The 23,115-nt window shown below is 35.7% G+C and overlaps 1 protein-coding gene across 4 annotated transcripts in view; it reads left to right on the forward strand.

Moving 5' to 3' along the window:
* The window catches only part of TBC1D8B (TBC1 domain family member 8B), a 75,241-nt gene extending 54,700 nt beyond the window's left edge, over positions 1–20,541 (forward strand). For 3 of the 4 annotated variants that reach the window (XM_055563188.1, XM_055563191.1, XM_055563189.1), the window contains exons 11-21: positions 132–249; positions 1,452–1,737; positions 2,617–2,746; positions 3,250–3,348; positions 9,461–9,529; positions 9,697–9,937; positions 10,677–10,742; positions 12,495–12,578; positions 13,629–13,685; positions 15,042–15,139; positions 17,371–20,541. In XM_055563188.1, the coding sequence (XP_055419163.1) occupies positions 132–249; positions 1,452–1,737; positions 2,617–2,746; positions 3,250–3,348; positions 9,461–9,529; positions 9,697–9,937; positions 10,677–10,742; positions 12,495–12,578; positions 13,629–13,685; positions 15,042–15,139; positions 17,371–17,766 (1,644 nt within the window). In that variant the 3' untranslated portion in view covers positions 17,767–20,541. The remainder of the gene's footprint in view (positions 1–131; positions 250–1,451; positions 1,738–2,616; positions 2,747–3,249; positions 3,349–9,460; positions 9,530–9,696; positions 9,938–10,676; positions 10,743–12,494; positions 12,579–13,628; positions 13,686–15,041; positions 15,140–17,370) is intronic. The other variant, XM_055563190.1, reaches the window with a different exon arrangement.
* Positions 20,542–23,115: the final 2,574 nt, after the last annotated feature.

Genomic DNA, 23,115 nt, shown 5'->3' on the forward strand with positions numbered 1-23,115 from the left:
TGGCTCAGAGTTTTCATGTATCCATTTATGATTACTCTCATAGTTGTTATTGCTGAAAACTACTATATTTGAAGAAGAGATGTAATGATTACCCAAGCAACATTTATGTTTTATTTTTCTATGAATTTTAGGCAATGAATATTTTGACTTCAGTGTTGCTTCTGTATGCAAAAGAGGAAGAGGCTTTTTGGCTTCTGGTTGCTGTATGTGAACGAATGCTACCTGATTATTTTAATCGTCGAATCATTGGTAAAAATAAGTACACACACATGTATACATATACAAACACATATTTCTTTTCTCTTGTCTCTCCGGTTACCTATCAAATGGAAGAACTGATCAATTAAGTTTTTGAAATGTATAAAACGTAAGCAATATCAAGATACCACATTCACTGACATGCTCAAGAGAAGAGCTTTTTGCACTCGACATATGATTGGAAAGATTGCTTAATATATTGCTTTTTAAAAAGAAAGTACCTGGCCTGTTTCTTTATACAATCAAAGTTTTAAGTTTACTGTTGTTAAGTATCTTGAACGAGATTTTAATCAGCTTAAAATCTCCACATTTTTATGAGTTGTATAGATATATGCAAGCTTGGAAAGAAGGATCAAGTTCTTAGTTTGTTAATTATATAATATTTTCTTCAGTCATCAAATATTTATAGATCTGTGATCCCTTACTTTAAAACCATAGGTGGTCTTTCCTTTGTACCTTCATAAGCCTTCTGTTTGCTTCCCTTGTGGCTCAACTTGTAAAGAATCTGCCTGCAATTCAGGAGTCTGGGTTTTGATCCCTGGAATGGAAAGATCCCCTGGAGAATGGAAAGGCTACCCACTCCAGTATTTTGGCCTAGAGAATTCCATGGATTGTATAGTCCATGGTGTCACAAAGAGTCAGACATGACTGAGCAACTTTGACTAAGCCTTCTGTATCATGGCTGCTGCTGCTGCTGCTGCTAAGTCACTTCAGTTGTGTCTGACTCTGTGCGACCCCATAGACGGCAGCCCACCAGGCTCTCCTGTCCCTGGGATTCTCCAGGCAAGAACACTGGAGTGGGTGTATCGTGGCTAGGTCACTGATTATATTATCTTGTGTTATAGTTATTTGTGTATTTATCTTAAGTTCTATTAGAGATTAAACTCTCTGAGGATGAGAACATTTTAATTAATTGGTATATCTCTTATAACACCTAGTATAGGTTTCTGGACATAATAAAGATTCTATAAGTAACTGTGAAATGAATATAAATTGAGTTTCTCAAGTGCTTCTTTATGCATGATACTGCTATCAGATAAAGAGATGTGTGAAATATAGAAAAGGCACTGAAGAAGTTCATAATTTAAGGAAGAGAAATGAGATATATCAGCCTACTAATAGTAGTGGGAAGGTATTGAAAACAAGTCCTTTTGAAAGGTGTTCATTTTTAAATTTCTTTTTATGTTCTCCAGGTGCCTTGGTGGATCAGGCAGTCTTTGAAGAACTTATCAGAGATCACCTTCCCCAGCTGACTGAACATATGACTGATATGACATTCTTTTCCTCAGTTTCTCTCTCATGGTTCCTCACACTTTTTATTAGTGTGCTACCTATTGAAAGTGCAGTGAATGTGGTGGACTGTTTCTTCTATGATGGAATAAAGGCCATTTTACAACTGGGATTGGCAATACTTGACTATAACTTAGACAAACTGCTGGCATGTAAAGATGATGCTGAAGCTGTGACAGCTTTAAATAGGTAATGTGAGAACCATAACATTTAAATATGGAGAGCCCCTTAGAGATTATGTTGCTCAAGCCCTTTATTTTATAGGTGAAGAAACTGATCCCTAGAAACATTAAATAATTGGCCCAAAGTCACAAAGCTAGCTAGTTGAATGAGAAAGCTAGTCCTAAAGTCCACTCCTCTGTTTCCAAATAGAATATAACAAAAATCAGTTTGAAGGAAACTGCTAGGTTATATACACATGTACACTAATATTGTTGATTCAATATGCTGAGACTTTCATAGTCCCTGTTTGAGCTATAAAGTGTGTAAGAGTAATTTGAGGGGGGAAAGTTGGTTGATAATATTAAATATACAGTGGGGGAAATTGTTCTGGTTTTTAGGTATTTTCAATTGCATAGGCTGAGCTTTATTTTCCTGGTGCCTTTTCTGTGAATTCTATTTTGTATTAAAGCACATATATGGAGATGTGTGTGTGTATGTATACACTGTGTATATGTTAAATGAATGAATATATGAATATTTGGGTAACTGTTGTAATGATGCATCAGATCCCATTTATGTACAGAATAAAGTATAAACACCTCACTCTGGCATTTAGAACTCTCAATGTTAAGGCTTCAATATATCTTTCTTAAATTATTTCTCCCTAAATGCTTCTACATGCCCTAAATTCCATCCTAGTAAGTCTACCTCTGAAGTCTTTTCATCACCATCCCATCTCTCACTCCCATGTCCTCCTAATTCCCAACCATCTTTAAATTCTACTTCTTCATCAAACTGTCTCTTGTCCTCTCAGTTGAAATTAACCTTTGACTATCTAGGGAGAAATTAGTTGTAATTTTCTCTGCATACTTCTACTAATTCTGTATTACTGTCACTTTTGGATAGGTTCTTCAACAATGTCACTAATAAGGATAGCCCACTGCCTTCAAGTGTGCAGCAGGGTTCAAATGTAAGTGATGAAAAAAGCAGTCAGATTAGAGTGGATATTACAGATTTGATTAGAGAATCTAATGAGGTAAGTTTTTCTTATTCCATAAATATAATTAAATAGCGTATTTAAAATGATAGATACTATAGCTGTATCTCTAGATAATAATACAAGTAAAGATGTAGTAATTTAAAATCTGACTTCACTTTAAAAATGAGTTCTGTGAACTGTTCCTCAGTTATATAGCTTCCTCTGCTTCAGTTTGCTTTTCATTAAATGAAATTACTCACATGATTTCACAAATATTCATCACTATATTTAAAGGTGAAAAATATTCTCTTCTTAGAGCCTAAGAATTTTACCAGTGTTCTTGTACTTAGTCTAGGCCCATAGTAGATGGAATGCTCTCCTGTGAATATATAGAAAAACTGAAATGTGGGAGGTGAAAATTTGCATAATCACTGAACAAGTTGGGAAAATAACTAGAAATAGAACCAAAGCTTCTGAGAATTGAATCTGATGAAATTCAACTGTAAGAGAAGTGGGTATTTATTATGAATGAGTATCCACTGAAATCATATTTCTTACAGAAATATGGTAATATTCGCTATGAAAATATACACAGCATGCGCTGTCGAAACAGGTTGTATGTGATACAGACCCTAGAGGAAACGACAAAGCAGAATGTGGTAAGTATCCACCAAATGGGGCAAACCAATAGGAATAACATTTTTTTTTTCCTCAACTTCTTTTAAAAAATTATCATTTCATGTGAAGAAAATAGAATAACTATACATTTGAGCTAGAGTCTTGTCACAGCTTAGCTTACTGTAAATTTTTTGAGAGGAAATAAGCGATTTTCTTCTGGTTGAAGCATATTGATTTCTCCAACATGTTTTGTATTATTTGACCTTTAATATTGAATGCTATGATGTTGGCATTTAAGCATAACATATTTGTGATGTACTTTATCAAGAACAGCTGACCTACATAATAGTCTAGGTTGCTAATATATATTATTATCGTTGGATACTCAAGATAAAGTATAAAAGGTATAAAACAAACCATGAGAGATTAATTTGTTTGACTTAAACAGTTCCGTTTGTTAAAATACAAACACCACGAGAGAAAGTCACCCTAAACTGTCCTTAGGAACTGATGGATGATAAAATAAAAAATGTTTAAATCCCCCCCAAAAAAAGGTATAAAACAATGTGTTTTAAGTACTTTTTTTAATATTTGGATGACTACATTAGAAGCTGTTAATATTGATTGCCTCTAGTGAGTGGGATTAATAGATTGCTGGTTGAAAGAGGGAGCGTTTTACTTTGTTGAAAGAATTCTTCTGGAGTAGGACACGGCAACCCACTCCAGTATTCTTGCCTGGAAAATTCCACGGATAGAGAAGCCTGGTGGGTTACAGACCATGGGGTCACAAAGAGTCGGACACGACTGAGCAATTGAACACGCACACATATGAATGAGAGGAGCCTGGTGGGCTACAGTCCATGGGATTGCAAGGAGTCAGTCATGCCTTAGCAACTGAACATGCACACATGCACATGAATCTTCTGTACTGTTCAAGCTTTTATCATGAGAATATATTGTTTTTGTAAACCTACTTGCTTAAAGGTTAAGTCATCAGATATACAAATCTGGGAAAATTAACATTTCTGAATATGTATTCATTATGTATAATTCAAACATATAGAAATGTAGAAAAGTAAAACTTACCTACTCTAGGAGTAATCAACATTTAAAATGATTTGGCATGTATCCTTCCAGACCTTTTTTCTAAATATCTATAGACATACACGTCTATGTATGTAAGGAAGGGGTGAGAGGGACAATATAGCTTTCCAAATGAGATCATACCATTTAGTTGCATGTTCTGTAACTTACTTTTTTCACTCAGAAATATATCACAGTCATTGCATATCATTGTATAACTCACTTTTCTTAATGCGCTGAATAGTATACCACAGTATGGATATGCTATACTTGACTTACCTATTCCTTGTTGATATGCATTTAATATGTATACCCCCCTTACATTTTATTTTTTTTTTGCTCTTACAAGTAATACCTTATTTAAATCACATGGGTTTGAACTGTGCAGATTCACCTACATGTGGATTTTTTTCAATGAACATGTACTTTAGTACTATAGGATCCATGGTTGGTTGAATCTGCAGATGTGGAATCATGGATGTGAAGGGCCAACTATAAAGTTATATGCAGATTTTTTTAATTTATTCATTTTTGACTCTACTAGATCTTTGTTGCTGTGTGTGAGCTTTTTCTAGTTGTGGTGTGTGGGCTTTTCATTGCAGTGGCTTCTCTTGTGGAGCATGGGCTCTAGGGCTTTCAGGTTTTAGTAGTTGTGGCATGTGGGCTAAGAAGTTGCAGTTACTGGGCTCTAGAGCACAGGCTAAGTAGTTGTGGCACACGGGCCTAGTTGTTCTTAACATCTGGGATCTTCCCGGATCAGGGATCAAACCTGTGTCTCCTGCACTGGCAGGTGTATTTCTTACCCCTGAGCCACCTGGGAAGCTCTATAGGCAGATTTTTGACTGTGTGGAAGGTCAGCACCCTTAACCCCCATGTTGTTCAAGGGTCAACTGTATTTCTAATCTTACACATTTGTAAAAATATTTCTATAAGGTGGATTCTTGGAAGCGGCAGCTGGGTCAAAGGGTGTGCCCATTTAAAAATTGACAAGTCCTGCTAAGTTGTCTTCTAAAAGATTTGTATCAAATTATAATCCCACTGACAGTATGTAAAAATGCCCTTTTCCCCACATTCCCACTAGTTACTAAAAAATATTACTGGTGTTAATTCTTTGTCAGTTATATTTGTGGCTAATATTTCCCCCAGTCTTGTTTCTTTAATTTTTTATGATGTATTTCAGGGTGTGTAAGTTTCAAAATTTTATGTAGTCAAATCTCTTTCTTCATATTGTGTGGGTTTCATGTCAAACTTAGCAAGGCCTTCCCCATATGAAATTATATAATTTATAAACACAGTTTCTCATACTAGCTTTTAATACTGGTATTGCTTTTTTTTTTTTTTTTAAACATTTAGATCTTTAATACACCTAAAGTATACATTTTGTTAATAGTGTGATACAGGATTCTAATAGTATTTTTTCCAGCTGAAACAATCAATTTTTTGAATACCATTTATTAAATAGTCCATCCTTTCTATACTCTGCCTTTTTCATATGCTAAATACTTATATACATACATGGATTTATTTCTGGAGTTTCTTTTTTTCCCTATAACACCACACTGTTAATTATTGTGGCTTTATAATCCATTTTGAAATCTGGTATGTGCTTAGTCACTCAGTCATGTTTGACTCTTTGTGGCCCCATGGACTGTAGCCCCCCAGGCTCCTCTGCCCATAGAATTTTCCAGGCAAGAATACTGGAGTGGGTTGCCATTTCCTACTCCAGGGGATCTTCTCCACCCAGGGATAGAACTCGGGTCTCTTGCGTCTGCTGCATTGGCAGGCAGATTCTTCACCAGTGAGCCACCAGGGAAGCCCTTTTTAAAATCCATTTGAATTATGTCTTTTTAAATGTCCTTTAGTGTAAAATTTTATTATTTTTATCATATAGATCTTACACATTTATTGTTGGGTTTGTCTCCTGTGTAGTTTATGGTTTTGTTACTAATATGGATGAGACCTTTTTTTCCTTTATATTTTCTAATTCATTTATTGTAGTATTTATAAAACCTATTGATTAGTACATGTTGCTTTTTTTAATGACTGTGTTACTGACTCTCATTAATTCTGATTTTTTTCAGTTGAATTTCTGAATAGACAGGCATATCTTTTCTAGGCTTAAGAGTTTTGACCCTTCCTAATATGTATACCTCTTTTAGATTTTTATTTGTATTCTTGTAGTGGGTAGAATCTTCAGAGAAGTATTAAATAATAACAGTAGAAGCAAGCTTCTTTGTCTCATTCTGGAATTTAATAGAAGTGCCTCTAGTATTTTATTAAGTATGATGTTTGCTGTTAATTTTTGAAGGACTCTTTTTAATCAAATTTAGTAGTTTCATTTAGGTTGTGGCGGATTCATGTTGATATATGGCAAAACCAATACAATATTGTAAAGTTAAAAAATAAAATAAAATCATAAAAAAAAGATTTGGGACATTTTAAAAAATCAATATTGAGTGTTAACTTTGATCAAATAACTTTTCTGTATCTTGAGATTATAAATTTTTCTACTTTATTAATATAGTAAAGTACATTAAAGAATTCCTAGGTTGAACTTCTGTTTAATTCTTGAGATGAATCCTATTTGTTCGTGTTGTGTTATTCTTTTAATATTCTGCTTTGATAGTTTTCCTGAATAGTTTAGCTAGGTTCTTTACATATGTTAAAGTGACATTGACTTACAGTGTGTGTGTGCTAACTTTATTTTTTCATATTAGAATTGGACTCTAGTCATAGAATGGAGTTTTGAACAAATCATATTTTTCTATGTGCTGGGATAGTTTAAACCACATAGAAATTACCCAGTACCTGAAAGTTTGAGATGAACCTGTAAAACCATCTGGATCTGCTGCCTTTGGTGGGCATTTGATTACCTTTTCAGTTCTGTCTATTCAGAACTTGTTCTTTCTGAGTTAATTTTAGTCATTTATATTTTTATAGAGATTACCCATTTCATCTAGACTTTCAGACATGTTGTTTTACAGCTTGTGGAATTCATTGAACAGATAATTAATGTTACTTTCTATATGCTGGACACAATAATTTATATGTCTATGTTTATAGTATTCTTTTACTTCTCAAGGATATTTATTCATGCTTTCTTTTATCAAACTTGCCAGATATTTATTTTACTTTTTTAGTTTACAAACTCTTTTATTTATGAAGTATACTTTTTTTTTAGTTACTCCTGTTTCATTAATTCTAGCCTTTTATCTTTACCCTTGCTTTATTTATTTATTTATTTTTTTGGATTTAAATCTTTTTTTTTTTTTTTTTTTTGCTTTTCTTTATTTTATTTTTTAACTTTACAATATTGAATTGGTTTTGCCATATATCAACATGAATCCACCACAGGTATATACGTGTTCCCCATCCTGAACCCTCCTCCCTCCTCCCTCCCTGTACCATCCCTCTGGGTCGTCCCAGTGCACCAGCCCCAAGCATCCAGTATCGTGCCTCGTACCCTTGCTTTAAAATGTCTTAAATACCAAAATCATTGTAACCATCAGTGCTTATTCTTCCTGGAGTAGAATGATATTGCATATTTTCTGAGATTATTCATTCTTGGGTTACATTTTTTTGGCACAAAGAGGGAATGTACATCTCCCAGTGCCTTTGAAGTCTTTAATGACAACCCCACAGGGTGACTTCACAAATCGCCTATGTAGAAAAAGACATAGAATACTGTGGCTTATATTTCAGTTAGTTCAGTTCAGTTGCTCAGTCATGTCTGACTCTTTGCGACCCCATGAACTGCAGCACACCAGGCCTCCCTGTCCATCCCCAACTCCTGGAGTTTACCCAAACTCATGTCCATTGAGTCAGTGATGCCATCTAACCATCTCATCCTCTGTTGTCCCCTTCTCCTCCTGCCTTCAATCTTTCCCAACATCAGGGTCTTTTCAAACGAGTCAGTTCTTCGCATCCGGTGGCCAAAATATTGGAGTTTCGGCTTCAACATCAGTCCTTCCAATGAACACCCAGGACTGATTTCCTTTAGGATGGACTGGTTGGATCTCCTTGCAGTCCAAGGGACTCTCAAGAGTCTTCTCCTACACCACAGTTCAAAAGCATCAATTCTTCAGTGCTCAGCTTTCTTTATAGTCCAACTCTTAAATCCATACATGACTACTGGAAAAAACATAGCTTTGACTATATGGACCTTTGTTGGCAGAGTAATGTCTCTACTTTTTAATATGCTGTCTAGGTTGATCATAACTCTTTTAATTTCATGGCTGCAGTCATCATCTGCTGGGATTTTGGAGCCCAGAAAAATAAAGTCAGCCACTGTTTCCCCATCTATTTGCCATGAAGTGATGGGACCACATGCCATGATCTTAGTTTTCTGAATGTTGAGCTTTAGGCCAACTTTTTCACTCTCCTCTTTCACTTTCATCAAGAGGCTCTTTAGTTCTTCTTCACTTTCTGCCATCAGGGTGGTGTCATCTACATATCTGAGGTTATTGATATTTCTCCCGGCAATCTTGATTCCAGCTTGTGCTTCATCCAGCCCAGCATTTCTCATAATGTACTCTGCATATAAGTTAAATAAGCAGGATGAGAATATATAGCCTTGACATACTCCTTTTCCTATTTGGAACCAGTCTGTTGTTCCATGTCCAGTTCTAACTGTTGCTTCCTGACCGGCATACAGGTTTCTCAAGAGGCAGGTCAGGTGGTCTGGTATTCCCATCTCTTGAAGAATTTTCCAGTTTATTGTGATCCACACAGTCAAAGGCTTTGGCATAGTCAATAAAGCAGAAATAGATGTTTTTCTGGAATTCTCTTACTTTTTCGATGATCCAAGTTAATATTTACAGATATTAACTGGCTGTCTTCTGGTGGCTATCTCTGTGTACGAAGAGACAAAGGTCAAATTACATATCAGAGTAGAATTGAACTATACTCTATGCACAGCTTTTTTAAAGGACAAAAATAGGTACATTTACCTTTTGTTATTCCTTAAAGTTTAAAATATTGTATTCTGGCAGAGGGAGTTTTCTAAATGGGTTCAAAGACAATTTCTATACCAAGGTGTTAAATTCTGAATTGCTTTTAATCTTTTTAAAGTTGCGTGTTGTATCACAAGACGTGAAGTTGAGCCTTCATGAACTGGATGAACTTTATGTCATCTTTAAGGTACTCTTTTCCTTCTTTAAATGAAAAATAATATTCTTAGCAGAATTTTACCACAACCACCCAACTATTTTATCTTTAATTATTTTAGTAGACAGATTTTAAAAAATGTTATGAAGTTACATTTTCTGATTTAATGACTTTTGTCTTTTTTCCCATTTTTTAAATAGAAAGAGTTATTTTTTTCTTATTATTGGTGTTTGAGTTCTCCAGTATTGAAGCACCATGATCCCAGTCTGCCATATTTGGAGCAGTATCAGATTGACTGCCAGCAGTTCAGAGTGTTGTATCACTTGTTGAGTCCCTGGGCTCATTCTGCAAATAGAGATTCCCTAGCTTTATGGACATTCAGATTGTTGGATGAAAACTCCGACTGCCTTATCAACTTCAAAGAATTCTCCTCTGCAATTGGTAGGATGATGTCCAATAACTTTTCTTTTTTAAAGCAGAAAAATAAAGGTACCCCTAGAAATACTTAGTACTGCCTGTCATTGCCAATTTAGTCAGATTTTATCAGCCTGATTTACACTATCTCCAGCTTTAGCAATAACTGGACTATTTTCTTTGTTTGTTACTAAATCTAAATATTTCATCTCATCTTGCCCCAACCCTCCCAGAAAAAAACAAGCTGTTAGATGTGGTTGTTTTAATGATTAACATGAAGGAAGATAATGTCCTGATTTCCCCACCTTTAGGCATATGGATTCTTCAGGAGGATATTCTACCTCAGTAAAAATGCAATCACATAGCCTACAAAAGTGGTAAAGAAATAGTCAACAAACATTTTGTGCCTGTAGATAGTCCACCAGTTATATCGTTCCTTTGCTTTTCCAGACACCCTAATGTGCTTTCTTAGGGATTCCCCCTTGAAGAGGAGTTCTCTCCTCTGATGAAGCATTCAAAAGAAAAAGTAAATTTTAGATTGGGGTTGGGGAGAGAGTTCAGTAAGAGAGCATTTTATTTATCCCTTTATTTTGCTTATATACTTCAGGGAGAGAATCTGGCCTACTGGATGTTGGTTAACTGATAGTTTAAGTAACAGAAGGTTTCTGAATCCTAGCTCATATCTGTGTCTTAATTAATCTGTGTTGCTGTAATTGATTGAATGTTCTTTGGCTGTGATTATTTGCAATTTAATTTTATTGAACAGACATAATGTACAATGGAAGTTTTACTGAGAAGCTTAAGCTGCTTTTTAAGCTGCATATTTCTCCAGGTAAGAGTTTAATAGTTGTTAGTGATGTATAGAAGTTGATTCTATACATCAATTATACTTTTTAACAAGTATAATTACAGATATCGTTCTATTTTAACGAATAATATAATTTTCCATATGGTATAAGGTCGTTGCTTAATTGTGGCCTGTGGATCACGTTAGCAATATTTTTGCTAATATATAGTTACACTGAAATCTGTAGAGGAGATTCTGTGTAACAGATAGGTTCATAGGTTTCCTTCCTGTTAGTGGTCAGTCAATTTAATAAGTAGTTTATGTGTAAGAACTGTCTATCATTTGAATATTGGCATAATGTTGAATTTTTATTGTTGTTGTCATTAGACAGTAGAATTTAACTTTAGACAAACCGCCAAACTTGTGAAATACTACAGATTATTCAGAAAAGTGAGACTGGGCAGCAGGGGATATTAAACATTTGGAGGAGGAAACAAAAACTACCCTTTATTGAGCACTTGTTCTGTTCAGGCATTTATATGCATTCTTTTATTTAATTTTCATGATATCCTTGAAAGGTGGTATTATCTGTCCAATTTTGACGATATGGAAACTAAGAGAAAGATTAAATTTGCTGAAGACAACATATCTAATAAATTGCTTAGCTGAAATTCAGACTAAGGTTTGACTCCAAAATGCAGGCTTCTTTCTATTCTACCATACTGCCTTACTGTTACCACATCAGTTCTACTTAAGTGTTTCCCTCTGAGCTCAAGAGGCTGCCTTTGCCAGCCTGATCCATAATTGGGAATCTAGTCTTAAACTTTAAAGGAACATTGCAAAAATACCTTTTAGCTTAAATAGGGTGATTCACCAAAAAAAAAAAAAGCACCTTATAATTTGTCTAAAACTACACCTGAGGTCCCTTTTAAAGTCTTCCCAGGATAGTTGGGAACCATTCTTTACCACACCAAAAATCTAAAAGTCATGTTTAACCTTCACAAACTCAAATCATAAACACAGTGTTAAAAACCAAAGACAAATCAAATAATAATTTAACCGTGAAGGACTTTACATTGTCAAGTCAAATTTGTCATTAGATTGTCTAATATTGTAATGGAATGAATATGATTTTCCATAGAAGGATCAAAAATAGGAAAAACACTGTATATCTGTTACAGCACTCAGTTTCATGTTTTCCTTATTATTAATGATGTTTTTAGATGACTGTGGTCACATTTTCAGAGATTCCCAAGTGTCATATTTTTAAATTTCAATTTGTAATGGCTTTTGGAAAACTGTTAAAAAGCAAGTAATTTGGAGAAATAAGAGAATTCAAAGTGATCAAATACTTCTTGTTAAAATATTTGCTATACAGTAGAGTAGTACCCCACTCCAGCACTCTTGCCTGGAAAATCCCATGGATGGAGGAGCCTGGTGGGCTGCAGTCCATGGGGTCGCTAGGAGTCGGACACGACTGAGCGACTTCACTTTCACTTTTCACTCTCATGCTTTGGAGAAGGAAATGGCAACCCACTCCAGTGTTCTTGCCTGGAGAATCCCAGGGATGGGGAGCCTGGTGGGCGGCCGTCTATGGGGTCGCACAGAGTCGGACACGACTGAAGCGACTCAGCAGCAGCAGCAGCAGAGTAGTACTACTTCTATACTTCTTCTCATATGTCTTTCTTTTACAGGGACTCTCTGTTTAATTCTCTGTCCCCAGATTTAATTGATCCATTATAGGACCTGTTTCTGTCTCTCATTGTTACAAATATGATCTGGGTTATCTATTTGCAGCTTATACTGAAGTGCAGTATAAAGACCCTTCAAAGGGAGATGAACTTTCCAAGGAAGAATTGCTGTACTTCAGTCAACTCCATGGTAAATATCTGTTTTGAATATATCTGTTTTGCTGATTAATCACTTAGACATCTTTCTGGTTTAAACATTCTTTACCCAGCTACTACTAGTAAAATTTGAGTTAATTATACCTTACACTTCTTTTGTGCTGCCATAGCACTTAGCATAGTCCTAAATGCATGGTAAGTATTCCATAAATATTTGACTGAGTAACTAAACTACATTTTGGATTTTGATTTATGGAATTTCTTGTTTACTGGAGAATTTGAAAGAAAATGCATTTTGCTTCTACTTTTGTATCAGAAATTTCTAAAATGTATCAGGCTTTTTAAATGCCTTGTTAAAATGCAATGAAGACAATAGAATCTTTGATGATAGAAGGTCATAGCTATTATTCAAACAGTGAATACTTATTATAAATCACTGTAGGTGTAGGAGATAGGGATGAGTCTGTCTTGGAGACAAAATTTGGAAGTATTATGGGCTTATTGTTGTGTCTTTTGCTGCTTTTTCATAAATAGAAGTATCTTAGAGAGAAGTCCTTATGTAACCTTGTGTATGGTTACTGTATGATGGTGTTTGAACATTAGGTTTGAAGCAACCTTACAAATCATCTAGTCAAGTCCCTAAATTATACAGGGGGCACTGAGGCCCAGAAGGGAGAAGTGACTCGTGTGAGATTTTTCAATGAGGTTTTACCACAGTTAGGACTAGTAGCTCAGTCTTTTTTTTTTTAGCTCAGTCTTTTGGCTCTCAGTATATTTTTTTCCTAATAAAAGAAGTAATACTATTCAATTTGAAGAAAATCACAAGGAAGGAAATATCACATACCACCCAGAAATAAATTAATTCATATACTTCTATCTAAGATTTTTTAATATGGATTTTCCCTGCAGTGTTCTTTTTAAAGTTCTTGAATACTTTGTCTTCTCATGATAGGAGGTCAGATTAGCTATAATTGGTTTGTTGAAGAAAATAATGTGTGCTTATAAGTCTATCAAAATACTATTTTACTTTCAAAAGGTATTTTTTAAATATTTTACAAATTGCAGTTGTCCTCTTCTCCTCTAGTTTCCAAGCCTACAAAGGAGAAGGAAGCAAAGTCAGCAAGAAACAGCCCAGAAAAAGGTATATGATTTAGGAGTATCATTTAGTTTAAGTTATTGTTTTTGTAAATAAGGTTAACTACACAAGGGGGAGGCATGGATTCCTTTTAAAATCTCTTGATTTGTCCTTAGAGCTTTTTCAGTTCCTTTGTGTAAGTTTAACAATTTATTCTTCTCTGGATACTTCAGTCTCAGAAGTTATAGAAAATGTAACAGTAAATGACCCATATTTATTTATTATTTTAAAAATATTTATTTTAATTGTATAAGTAATAGATAATTCATATAAAAGAAATTTAAATGGCACAGAAATGCTCATATCCCCACCCACCCCCACCCTGAAGTAGATGTGAAAACATTTTGGCCTATATTCTTTCCAGACCTGCTTCTGCATATAAACAAATATAAATAGACATCTATTTTTAAAAAAAGAAACACTTCATAAATACTGTTTTATAACTTGTTTTTCTATTTTTTAGTATATCATGGACATCTTTTCATGTCAGTACATGTGGATCTGACATGTACTGAGTATTGGGGTACAGAGTTTGGTTGTATTGTCATTTATTTCAGTAACTAGCTCAATATTGATGAACACTTAGGTTATATCCAATTAATTATATTGCAAACTATGCTCCAACAAACATTTTTATACTTACCTTTAATGATACTTTGGGGCATATTTCTTTAAGATAGAATAAATTCATAGAGGTATGAGGATGCTGGGTCACAAAGAATATGCACATTTAGTATTTTGATAGAGACTGTCAAATTGTTCTACAAAAGTCCATCATTCTTTTTATGTTTTTGAGTAACAGCTAAAAAATAATTTTTGAAGATCTGCTTAGATATGACCACTTCACCAGGTTGTTCAGTATATCCTAGTTTTCCAAGAGATCTAAATAATTATTAATAAAGTCACATTAACATCATTGTGATTAAACTCTTCAAAGGAATGAATGAATAAGTACTGTTTTGAATTTTTGAAAGAGTCACCATAGACCACTTTGGTATTTGCATATTAAGAACATCATATAGAAGCTATTTTAAACTTAGTGGTATACATGAGAACATCTACATGAATTTTACATCATCAAGTCAGGGTGTACTGTTTAATCTAAAAGGCATTCTTCTTCCCCTCACCTTACATCTTCTCTAGTTCCCAACCTTTTCAAAGTAAAAATTTTAGCTTAATGGAAATGGAGAATATTTTGAGAGCCAGTAAGTGAAAGAAAAGGTATAGTCAGATCAATTTCTGGAGAAAAAAGTGGAATCTTATATCTCAATGAAATATCTTTCAATAATAATTGTTCTTTTGAGGATTTGGGAAAATATAGTGGGCTGTTCATTATGAAATGATTTTATTCCCCTCATTTAGAAAAAGAAAAAGTCAATATTCAAGCATATCTAAGTCAATGGCAAGATGAACTTGTAAAAAAAGAAGAAAACATTAAGGATTTACCAAGAATGAATCAGGTATTCAGTTCATAAATTCTGGTTTTCTTATGTGTTTTATTAAAATGAATGTGGGTGTTTCCAAATCTAAAATAGCTAACATGCTATTACAAAAATAATCTCTGCATCATCTCTGTAAGTTTCAGATGAGTATAGAAGAGTGGGAGTAAAATTTTAAATGATTTTCTACTTTAAACACTTAAATGCATCTAGAGTTTCAGTACAGTCCTCTGCTGTGACATTTGTACCTATAGAAAAGATGTGTGTATAACATATATTTCAGTGTTTTCTACTTCTATCTTTATTAGAAATGTTCATTTATTCAGTAGACATTTTTTAGTGACTACTAGATGACATGCCCAATACTAGGTAGTAGGAATAAGAAATAACTAAAATAGGTTATACCCTGGTTCCTAATCATCTTGAATCTGCTCAGATAGTACTAACGACTACTGTTAACACAACTTTTGTTTTTGGCCATGTCATGTAGCATGTGGGATCTTAGTTCCTGGACCAGGGATCAAACCCGCACTCTCTGCTGTGGAAGCACAGAGTCTTAAGCTCTGGACCATCAGAATTCCCTATTGACACAATTATAAATCCATTTCTTGCTTGCACACTATTCAGTCATTGTATGTTCTTATATTTTTTAAATAAATTCTTTTGGTACAGATACTGAGGATTCTCAGAACTTAACCAAAATGAGAAATATGAAATAACTTCATTTTTCTCAGTGGAATAGGTAATAAGTACTTCTTAAAATTAATCAATATATTAATACTAAAATTTTAATAAACAGTGTTACAGACTAAGAAAGAAAGAAAAATAAAGCTTAAAGTTTGGTACAATAAATTTTTATAAAGTGTATCTTTTAGGGGGACTTCCCTGACAGTCCTGGGGCTTCCTGACAGTACTGGGGTTTCCCTGATAGCTCAGTTGGTAAAGAATCCGCCTGCAATGCAGGAAAACCCGGTTCAATTCCTAGGTCGGGAAGATCCGCTGGAGAAGGGATAGGCTACCCACTCCAGTATTCTTGGATTTCCCTTGTGGCTTAACTGGGAAAGACTCTGCCTGCAATGCGAGAGACCTGGGTTCAATCCTGGGTTGGGAAGATCCCTTGGAGAAGGGAAAGGCTACCCACTCCAGTATTCTGGCCTGGAGAATTCTATGGACTATTTAGTCCATGGGGTCACAAAGAGTCAGACATGACTGAGCTACTTTTACTTCCCCTTTCCCTGGCAGTCCAGTAGTGAAGAATCCATGCTTCCACTGCAGGGGGCATAGGTTGGATCCCTTGTTGGGGAACTAAGATCCTGCATGCCTTACAGTGCAGCCCCCACCCAAAGTATATTTTTTTTATTTGCTTTTTATTTACAGATAAACTTTTCTAGTAGGATGATTGACTTATAGGACTTTTGTGTTGGAAAAAAATTTTTATATTGGCAAGGATCTTCTAGGAATGTCTGTGGATTGTCTAGAGACAGTTAGCAAACAATCCAGTTTATTTCTTTACTAGGGCCCCTCCTTAGCCTTTAAAAAGAAACATGTCCACATGACCTCCTTGTATTACTGAATTGGTTCCAAAACATCCTTCCTTAAATTTAAGTCATCCTAGTCTGTTCATTAAGATTGATTAATTGAATGAATTATTTGTATGTAGGCAAATATGGGACTTTGCCTAATTAAAAGTATCACCTAACATTGAAGGAGTGCTGGCAGATACTGTCCAGGAATTATTGTATGTATAAAATATGTACATATATGTTGTTTGGGGGGCTTCCCTGGTGGCTCAGATGGTAAAGAATCTGCTTGCAGTGCAGGAGACTGGAGTTCAATCCCAAAGTCAGGAAGATCCCCTGGAGAAGGGAATGGCAACCCACTCCAGTATTCTTGCCTGGAAAATCGCACGGACTGGCGGGCTATAGTCCATGAGGTCACAAAGAGTCAGACATGACTGAGTGACTAATGCTACACACTATATACATACATATATACATATATATATATATATATATATATATAATTTACTGTTATTAGGCAACAGATGAGAAAACTTAAGTGGAATTTTCTTTCATAATTCATACCCATTTTTCTAGAACCAAAATTTACTTGGGGATTTATCATCAGTTCTTATAACTTCTATGGTGAGGGTTATGTGGTGCAGATTCTAAATAGAAGACTATTCACTTCTAAGTTCTCTTTATATATTTGCTAAGTCTAATAATGTGATATTTCTAACTTGTGTCTTCTAGTCAGAATTTATTCAGTTTTCAAAGACACTATATAACTTATTTCATGGGGACCCTGAAGAAGAATCATTATATCAAGCCATTGCTGTTGTAACCAGCCTTTTGCTCAGGATGGAAGAAGTTGGAAGGAAACTCCATAGCCCTCCATCGGCAATGAAAGGGCTGTCTGGTGCAGTCTGTGTTTCTGGAGTACCCAGTGAGGGGCAGGCAGAGAAACCCTTGGAGAAAGAACCCTTCTCGCCCAGGGAAGAACCTCAGTGGTCATTTGCGTTTGAACAGATTCTTGCCTCTTTGTTGAATGAACCGGCATTGGTGAAGTTTTTTGAGAAATCCATAGATCTAAAAGCCAAACTAGAAAATGCGAAAACCTCTCAGTTAAGTTGTAGAACCAAGAAGTAAAGCTCTTAACAGGCATTTTACCAAGATTCTTATAACCATCAGCTTGATTCCTGGAAATAGGGATCAGGGATTTATCTTGTTACCAATGTGTTTGAAGGTTAAAAAGAAGATATTGTAAGCACAATGATTTATTCCTTTGGGGTAATATCTAATTTTGATATTCTATAATTCGAATATACTTTTTATATTTCGCAAGACATGCAGTATCAGGGAGAGTATGCTAAATGTCACCACCAGAGGGCACCACCATATCACTTTTAGTAAGCAAATAACTAGTTTGTGCTGCTATTTACATATGAATTAGTGATGATTTTTGAAAATGTGGTGTTATGTTTGAGTATTAGTGATGCTGACATGCCATAATGATAAATCTTACTTTCCAAATTGCCTCAGTCCTATTACTGTGCTTTAGAAACTCAAACTCTTAGATCTGTAGCCTTAATTATCTAGAAGATTACCGTATGGGAACCTCATTTTCAAGTTATCTAACTGAAATAATATTAACTTCTTAAAGTTAATCTCATTCAGTCTTCTAGTATTACGTAGTTGATTTTTTTTTTAAGTAAATTCTACCTTCTCCCTAACCTGAGCAGTTCAGAAGCTATGACACACTTCCAGCTCTGTTACTAACAAAAATAAAAAACTCAAATACTGGGCTGATATGAGGAAAAATGATATTGGATTTGGATTTGAGCTGGTTAAAATGAGCCAATTCAGAAGGGTAAATAAATGTACAGTTAACTGTGTACACATCTCTCATTGGACTGAGAAGTTACTTGAAATTCCAAGCACTGCTCTTTGTGGTATTTTTCTCAGAGTAGTTTGGTTCTAATTTTAGATTTTGGATTTTCACCAGTCATATTTTAAGTTATAGTAGATAGATTGATTTATTGTATTAGTCTGACAAGTTCATAAAGTATACAAGCATACCTTGTTTTATTGCACTTTGCTTGATTGTGCTCCACAGATACTACAGTTTTTGGGTTTTTTTTTTTTTTTTTTTTGGCCACCACATGATTTGTGACTAGTGGGCTTGTGGGATCCAGGCTTACAGGATGGTAGTTCCCTACAGGGATTGAACCCGGGCCCTTGGCAGTAAAAGTGCAGAGTCCTAACCACTGGACCACCAGAAAATTCCCACAGATACTACAGTTTATTGAAAATGAAGGCTTGTGGCAATACTGCATTGAGCAAGTCTAATCAGTGCCATTTTTCCAACAGCATTTGCTCACTGTGTCTCTGTCACATTTCAGTGATTCTCACAATATTTGGGACTTTTTCATTATTATTATGTTTGTCATGGTGATCCGTGATGAGTGATCTTTAATGTTATTAATGCAACTCACTGAAGCCTCATATGATGGCTAGCATTTTTAAGTGATAAAATAGTTTTAATTAAAGTTTTTTCCTTTTTTATACATAATGCTATTATTGTATACTTAATAGACTACACTATAGTGTAAACATAACTCTTGTATGCCCTGGGAAACCAAAAAATTCATGTTATTTGCTTTATTGCAATATTTGCTTCTATCCCAGTGATCTGGAACCAAACCTGCAACATCCAAGGTATGCCTGTACTTGTGCATAAGGATTGTTAAGATAATGTATAGAATTTTGGCATCTATCTAAAAAGCTGTAATTTATCTAATTTAAATGTGTAATTTCTGTATACTTTATGCTGCTTATATTTCAGTCATTACAGTGAAAGTTCATTTAGAGATAATGGGCTTTGTTAGCACTTTAAAGAGAAAAAAACATAGCTGTCTGATATTCTGTGCTGTTTCTGATAAAAGCAATTTATAAATCAATTGATTTGGAAAACTGAGGAGAATGCATCCATTGCAACTTGTTTCTTCACAAAAGACTTTGGTTTTAAGCCTTTTGACTTTTCAGATTTGAAACCATGAGAAGGCAGACATCCTTTAAGAATGACCCAAGAAGTCTCCCTTTGTGGAAAAGAATTGGTATAATCAGCTTTTGGCAAGAATCCACTGTGAACAAGGCTTAACCCAGAGGGTTTCATCACCACAAAATGTGTTATTTTCAGAGAGATTCAAGAATTTTCAAGTTGACCCCTTGAAAATTTTTGTAAATTGGACTTGACCAAACACTTACTAGTAATGTCTTTAAAATGATTTTGTCAGCTTTGTCTTTTCAAGGAAATTACCACTTAAAGAGATAATTGCTAAATAAACATCTGTGCCTTTTCTCAGAAATGATTTGCCTGAAATGTGTCCAAATTTTAGAGTTCAGTTAATAGTTTGTATGTGAACTATCACACATCTGCTTTTAAGCAATGATTGTTAAACTATAGTAGCTCTATAAGACACAAGGCTCTGCTTATATTCAAATGCACTGTTGCACATTGTTCAATATTTTGTCAGTTGTATTTATAAAAAGATACTTTCTTAAGAGCATATGTTATTGATATTTGATATGATTTTAAAATCAGAATATTGAAGATTACTTAGTATTGTATTTTAGCCTAGATTAGTTAAAGTTGAGTACCTAAAGAGATTTTTGAGTTGCAAAAAGATTATACATGCAAGTTAAAAAGACAAACATTTATTTTCTGAGTCTGCAGGAGAAATAAACTGAACACATAGTTTTGTAGTCACTACCTTGTTGAACAAATGGGTTTTTCTTAGGTAGTTGTGTCACACTGAACCAGTGCATTGTACCTTATACATTAAATTAGGTGTTATAAGGTGGGCTTTACTTGTCTTTATAAAAATAAATGTTATAAATCTATTAAATAAATATGAAAATGGCTTACTTAGAGATCTTACTGTTATTTACTATGATGTATTTATATTTAACTCTATCACTTGAGGACTTCCCTCCTATATTAGTTAAGGCTCAGTTGCCGAGAACAGAATTAACTCTAATTAGTTTAGGCAGGAAAAGATTACCAGACATTAAGTCACTTATAGAATTATCAGGAGGACTGCCTCTAAATTGAGCATTCAAGAACAACTTCCAAAGCTATACCACAGCATCAGGTCACCAAGGGAGTTGCTAATTCTTCTCCGATTAGGAAACTGCCACTTCCTACTCCATGATGAAAAGCCAGCTGTATGGCTCCTGTCCCCAGAACCACACTCCACCTACTACTATTTACACCAGTGAAATGGATGCCAAGCATCCTGCCTCTCAGCACCCACAAGCTAGTGACTAAATTGCAGTAGGACAACCCAACAGCTGCACAACCATGTTTACCAGCAGAAACGGCAGAAGCGTAGCCTCCACCTCCCTTCTGCCAGTTGTCTCACGTTTGTATCTGACTGCCCTATAATGTCCAGAGTCCTGGTTGTGAGGGAATCTGGGAAATGTCCTTAGTTTCTTAGCCCCGGCAGTACAGAAAGGCATACTAAGAGGCTGGAATGGACACTGAGCACTGTGTTTGCTTTCTCTTGCTGGGTAACAAATTATCTCAATACACATTATTTCACCATTGCAATGAGTCAGGACTCCAGGCTCAGCTTAGCTGGGTTCTCTGCTTAGGATCTGACAAGCTGCAAAACCAAGGTTTTTTCCAAGGTGGTTCTTATTGTAGAGGCTTAACTGGGGAAGAATCCACTTCCAGCCTAACTCAGGCTGTTGACAGGAGTTATTTCCATACGGTTATAGGTCTGGAGGCCCCAGCTTCTCGCAGGCAGTTGACTGGAAGCCACCCCAGCTCCTAGAGGCTTTACTCAGTTCCCAGAAACTGCTTCTTCAGGCTTCCTGACCTTGCCATGTGGGCTTCACTCAGATGGCCACTTACTTCATCAATCCAGCAAGGAGAGTCTCTGAAGCAAGTCTGCTAGCAAGACAGTGTCTTATATAATGTCACATGATCTCACAGTGTGACATATCCCCTTTGCCATATTCTGTTAGTTAATTAAAGGTAAGTCACAGGTTCTGTCCACTTTAAAGGGGGGAAGATTACACATGAACATCAGGAGGCAAAGGTTCTAGGGAGTGCACTGTGGAGTCTGTTCACCACAAGAATCTATATTACCCACCTCTTTTCCCACACAGCCATACCCTTCTCATACTTCTGTAGAAGAGCTAATAGCATCAGTGGTATGCTTCTGACTGTCACAACAGAAATCCTCATAGCAAAAAAACGCACTAATCCTCTCTCCTAAGGGAAAATCCAAGTTTTTAGTCTTAATTCAATCTCCATCCCATCTTACATGTGAACTACAAAAAGTTAACTACCATCAACTCACCTTATATAAAGTAGAGAAGTAGGGAAAGAAATTTAAGTATATAATTCAGTTCAGTTCAGTCGCTCAGTCATATCAGACTCTTTGCGACCCCATGGACTGCAGCTCACCAGGCTTCCCTGTCCATCACCAACTCCTGCAACTTGCTCAGACTCATGTCCATTGAGTCAGTGATGCCATCCAGCCATCTCATCCTCTGTTGTCCCCTCCTCCTGCCTTCAGTCTTTCCCAGCATCAGGGTCTTTTCCAGTGAGTCAGTTCTTCACATCAGGTGGCCAAAGTATTGGAGTTTCGGCTTCAGCATCGGTCCTTGCAATGAACACCCAGGACTGATTTCCTTTTGGATTGACTGGTTGGATCTCCTTGCAGTCCAAGGGACTCTCAAGAGTCTTCTCCAACACCACAGTTCAAAAGCATCAATTCTTCAGTGCTCAGCATTCTTTATAGTCCGACTTTCACATCCATACATGACTACTGGAAAAACCATAGCTTTGACTAGACAGACCTTTGTCAGAAAAGTAATGTCTCTGCTTTTTAATATGCTATCTGGGTTGGTCACAGCTTTTTTTCCAAGGAGCAGGCGCCTTTCATGGCTACAATCACCATCTGCAGTGATTTTGGAGCCCCCCAAAATAAAGTCTCTCACTGTTTCCATCTTCCCCCCTTCTATTTGCCATGAAGTGATGGGACTGGATGCCATGATCTTAGTTTTCTGAATGTTGAGTTTCAAGGCAGCTTTTTCACTCTCCTCTTTCACCTTCATCAGGAGGCTTTTTAGTTCTTCGCTTTCTGCCATAAGGGTGGTGTCATCTGCATATCTGAGGTTATTGATAATTTCTCCCGGCAATCTTGATTCCAGCTTGTGCTTCATCCAGCGCAGCATTTCTCATGATGTACTCTATATAAGTTAAATAATCAGGGTGACAATATACAGCTTTGATGTACTCCTTTCCCGATTTGGAACCAGTCTGTTGTTCCATGTCTGGGTCTAACTGTTGCTTCTTGACCTGCATACAGATTTCTCAGGAGGCAGGTCAGGTGGTCTGGTGTTTCCATCTCTTTCAGAATTTTCCACAGTTTGTTGTGACCCACACTGTCAAAGGCTTTGGCATAGTCAGTAAGCAGAAGTAGA

This window comes from Bubalus kerabau, chromosome X (assembly GCF_029407905.1).
Source record: "Bubalus kerabau isolate K-KA32 ecotype Philippines breed swamp buffalo chromosome X, PCC_UOA_SB_1v2, whole genome shotgun sequence".
Lineage (NCBI taxonomy): Eukaryota > Metazoa > Chordata > Mammalia > Artiodactyla > Bovidae > Bubalus > Bubalus kerabau.